Source organism: Telopea speciosissima, chromosome 7 (assembly GCF_018873765.1).
Source record: "Telopea speciosissima isolate NSW1024214 ecotype Mountain lineage chromosome 7, Tspe_v1, whole genome shotgun sequence".
Taxonomy (NCBI): domain Eukaryota; kingdom Viridiplantae; phylum Streptophyta; class Magnoliopsida; order Proteales; family Proteaceae; genus Telopea; species Telopea speciosissima.
Genome location: NC_057922.1, coordinates 36,371,560 through 36,376,200, shown reverse-complemented (window position 1 = coordinate 36,376,200; position 4,641 = coordinate 36,371,560). Strand labels below are relative to the sequence as shown.

Below are 4,641 nucleotides of genomic sequence, written 5' to 3'. Positions count from 1 at the left end.
CAGCACCATGTTAAGTCTTGGGGAGGTGAAACCTCATCAGGACAAAATTAATGGGTTTAAAAGGTGTATTTGATATATTCTCATGTCGACAAGAGTGGGTGATTGTGAAGAGGGATTTTAGAGTGGAAGCATGGTATTGTGTCATGCTTTTTAGTCTTGTCTACTGAGTTAATGCAAGCCACTCAAGTGTACTTAATTTTGGTTGGCAAGCTTTGTTACTTATAGGCTGTGTTGCCAGTGCTGATCTTCAGCGTCTGAATCCTGGTTTTCCAAGACTCTCTCTTTTTTTGGGTGTGGGGCAGGGGGTTGGGACTGGGTTGATCATTGTAGCAGCTCAATGTTTTGTTCCTTCTATTCGTTTGATGGATGATTATTGATTAATAAACTCTCAAGCTCACATAGGCATGTAGTCTCAGGTAAATTTATGACTTTCGTTCCACTTTCACCTTCAGTGGTGGGTTGGCTGTCTTGGTTGAGGTCTTTAGATAAGTCCTGTGCTAACTCTTCATCCTTATCCCTTCTCTAGAGAGAGAGAGAGAGAGAGAGAGAGAGATGCTGGTGGTTGAGCAATGGTCAAGGAAGGGGGAGAGATAGATCTGTAGAGGTGGAGGCTTGCACCTTGATAGCAATGGGCGAGGGATGCTGGTGGTTGAGCAATGGTCAAGGAAGGGGGAGAGATAGATCTGTAGAGGTGGATGCTTGTACCTCGATAGCAATGGGAGAGAGATGCTGGTGATTGACCAATGATCAAGGAAGGGGGAGAGATGAGAGAGAGATGTTGGTGGTTGAGCAACGGTTAAGGAAGGGGGAGAGATATATCTATAGAGGTGGAGGCTTGTACGTTTATAGCAATGGGAGAGAGAGATGCTGGTGGTTGAGCAATGGTTAAGGAAGGGGAGAGAGATAGATTGTAGAGGTGGAGGCTTGTACCTCAATAGCAATGGGGTAAATGTAAATAGTTCTGTTTAACCATTTTAGCCCTATCTGCACTTACCTGATAAGGGTATTTTCAGGATGGTGAGATGTATCAGCCTATCAGGTCGGGTAATATATATCTCTCCTTCTCTCTATTCCATTTTACCCTTATCAATATTTTATAAATGATTCTTTTTCCTATATAAATATGGGTATATTAGGAAATCCAAAATCTCTCAGGTTTCCAGTTGGAGGAAAGTAGGAATGAACTTGCATTGTTAAATTTTCTTCTCTTCGTGCCACCTACCTTTACCAAGTGTCAAGTCTTTTGTAATTCACAAAAGTATTCGTTTCCATTTGGAAGAAGTTGAGGTGGTTTTGAAGGTTAGGTGAAAAGAGCATGTGCACAAAGGGAACAGCCGGGTATTAAAGAACCTTTGGTCCAACTGTTTATGTTATTGACTACTTGTTGGAAGTGAAGATGGATGGAGATGTACTTAAGAGGCTAAGAAAAGTGGCATGCCGCGTACCCCCTATGTTAAACCCCGCTATATAAGGAATGAGATTACCCATTGTTTGTTTTTCTGTGTTCTCAGACTTCTCAGATCTCAGGATACTTCAAGTGTCTCTATTTTCTATTGTTCTTTGTGGTTACTAGTCCAGTACTCCCTGTAGTGATTGTAGTGCCGGTAAGCTGAGATAAGAATGGGTCCTGGAGGTCCAGGAGGAGGAGGCGGCGGTCCAGGCGGTGGAGGAGGTCCAGGTGGGGGTTGGGGTGGAGGAGGAGGAGGAGGTCCAGGTGGGGGTTGGGGTGGAGGAGGAGGAGGTCCAGGCGGGGGTTGGGGTGGACCTGGAGGTCCGGGAGGTCCAGGTGGAGGTTGGGGTGGACCTGGAGGCCCGGGAGGTCCAGGTGGTTGGGGTGGAGGTCCAGGACCTGGTTGGGGAGGAGGACCAGGACCTGGTTGGGGTTGGGGTCCTGGTGCCTTCTTCGGTGGCTTTGGGAACTTCATGTATTCTTGGTGAGTTGGAATGCATAGAATATATTCTTCAGTTTGATTGGGTTTTTCTATTTTGTTTTGTTTATCAATAATGTGTTAACCGATAGTGTTTTATTTGGGTGTTTTTGCAGCTTCGACTTCTTATGCTGTTGCTGCTTGTTTAGGGACTGCTTTGGTGGAGGACCAGGAGGGCCTGGTGGGCCTGGTCGTCCTTACTGATTTGCATCATTTATTCACTACGGATGTCTTTGTTTGCTACAAGAGTCCCGAGTCTCAGACATTACATGATACTATGTTAGGAGATTTACTCTACCCTATTTCTTTTCTTCTTTTTATGTTTCGAATAAAAATAGAACTAAATTAAACAATCAAAAAATTGCGTTCTGTGCTTTACTTTGTTGGTCATCTAATTGTATCTCACTCAAATGCATGTTTGGAGGCCTTACCTGTTTTACCAGTTTAATTTCAAATGAAAAACAGTAATAAAAAAGAAATGGGGAATCGTAAGAAGGGGAGGGAGGGTGGGGGTGAGGGTGTCAATTTTGGATTAGAATCGGGAATTTGACCGGAATCGTCCCGCTAGGAATTGGAATCACCCCACTCAATAGTTTATTGGTTTGGTTCTGAATCTGTCAATAAGTTATTGGTCCGGTTCTAAATTTATCAATTAGGAATCAGAACAAATTAATATCCTAATCTTATATATTATATAATTCTTAAGACTCAAGGTTATGAGAGCTAAGGTCAAAAGATTTTTTTTTTTTTTTTTCTTTTCTTTTCTTGTGTTTTAATTTTGCCGGTACCACTAGTCTTTTATACTATTTTACCAAAGATTTAGTTGTAAATCCTACTTATTAATTAGGGAAAATTTCACGGACACCCCTTATAAGTATTCATTATGTCACGGAGTTACCAAAATTAGTCAAAGTGGCAACCTTCCTCTTGATGTTAAACACAGTTAGTACCCAAAGGTGAAATATTCATTTTACCCCTTAATTATTTAAAGAAAAAAACCTGTCATCTCCTCTTCTTCCATATTCTTACCGTCACCTGCTCCAGCTGCGACGACCATTACAAGCGGCCTTCCTCAGCCACGTTGATTCCATCCCAAACCCATATGCCTTCCATTTTTCTAATCCAATCTATTATTCAGACTTCTGCAGAGGAATATAGATACAAGTTAAGTTAGTAGATATGGTGGGGAAGGGAAGTTGAGACTGTTACGAAATCCCACCTCAACACAAACTGTTCGGATTTAGATTTGAGAGGGACAGAGGATTGTGTGCAACAAAGGAGATAGAAAAAATTACAGATAAAAGAGGAGAAAGAGAATGAAGGGCTCATTTGGTAGTGGAGGAATGGGTATGATTAGGACTGCAATTCGTTCTGGGGTTGGAGGAATTCAAGATGCTCTCTCCAAATCTATCTCCTCCACCAACACGAATAAGCCCACCTCTCACATCCTCTATCTATCCTCCTCTTCGTCTTCTTCTGCTTCTACTTCACTCAACATTCCCGTGTCGGAAACTTCTCCTATCGTATCCAACTGGGCTTCTTGTGCTTCTTCATATTTCTTTGATAGTGATGAATGGGAATGGGAATGGGAATCTGTGAATGGAGACGACGACCAAGACAGAGCAAACATGATTTTTGATAATTATTATGTTTTTGGTGCCGTTCCTTCTCAAGACGAAGTTGAAGATGCTGTCTCCTCTCTTAAACAGTATGTCTGCTTTCTTTTTTCTCCAGTTTTCTTCCCTTTACTTCTGAATTGTGGTAGAGTAAGAATAAAATAGGGTTGGTGTTTGTTGGTTTTGTCAGTGTTGATAGATGTGAAATTTTGCTTCTCTGAGTGCGATTGTGTGTATTTATTTGGTTTGGAGAACAGCGATGGAGTGTTTGGAAGGGGTCATTTTCTGATAAGAGGATAAAAGGGAAAATTTTGTCTTGATATGATACTAAGATGAGTTATATCGATAAATGTCAGATTTTCCAAAAAGAGGAATCCCACAAAGCTTGTGAATTATCACTGAGGCTTGGCATAATTGTCACAAAAAGAAAATTTTATTAGGGTTGCATAGCCAGCTTTTGATATTACTTTGTTCCTCTGTTTCTGTCTCTCTATATTAATTCAGAAAAGAACAAAAAAGAGGAGAGGAAAAGAGTAATCTCTTGTAATCTTATTACGAGCTGGTTTTCTTTCAATTGCCCAGTATGTAGCGTATGGGTGTGGGTATTAAATGATTTCCGGTCAAACAATTAGCATGTTGCTCATTGGGAAAGGAAAGAGAGAATAAGCTAAACTCATAACAGATCAAGATTGAAGGAACAAATACAAACAACCTTGGTTGCAGACGAAGGTTCCATAGAAATCTGGTCGAAAAAAAAAAAAAACAAATCCTAACCCTAGATCGAGAGATCGATAAACAGCAAGAAGGATTTGAGAATGAGTTTTGTCATTTACAAGTTCTTGGCTGAAGCTCCTCGAGGATGATGTCAAGTTCGAGGCCGAGAAGCTCGAGAAGATCTGAATCTGTTTCTGACATGAACATGATGGAGCCGAAACCCAATTTGGTCGACGGTGAAGCTTTCCAGTGTTGGATGCCGCCGGTGATGGATAGATGTAGGCCATAATAAACAATTCTTTTTTTTTGGGAAATTTGGGGTTTTAGTCCTTAAGGGCATTGTAGAAAGTTCACCCTATTATAAGGGTAATTTTGTCATTATA

The 4,641-nt window shown here is 41.2% G+C and overlaps 1 protein-coding gene across 1 annotated transcript; it reads left to right on the top strand.

Annotated features, from left to right (window-relative positions):
- Positions 1-1,620: 1,620 nt before the first annotated feature.
- LOC122668514 (glycine-rich protein 23-like) lies at positions 1,621-2,149 on the top strand. Its single transcript, XM_043865068.1, has 2 exons — positions 1,621-1,934; positions 2,045-2,149. Exons 1-2 carry the CDS (start codon positions 1,621-1,623, stop codon positions 2,130-2,132), a joined length of 402 nt encoding a protein of 133 aa, XP_043721003.1. The 3' UTR covers positions 2,133-2,149.
- Positions 2,150-4,641: the final 2,492 nt, after the last annotated feature.

What these genes read in the sequence shown, in the direction of transcription:
- LOC122668514 (XM_043865068.1), top strand. Translation starts at nt 1,621, where the DNA reads ATGGGTCCTGGAGGTCCAGGAGGAGGAGGCGGCGGTCCAGGCGGTGGA. An exon ending in GGGAACTTCATGTATTCTTG is followed by an intron (nt 1,935 to 2,044) that starts GTGAGTTGGAAT and finishes GTGTTTTTGCAG; the next exon opens with CTTCGACTTCTTATGCTGTT.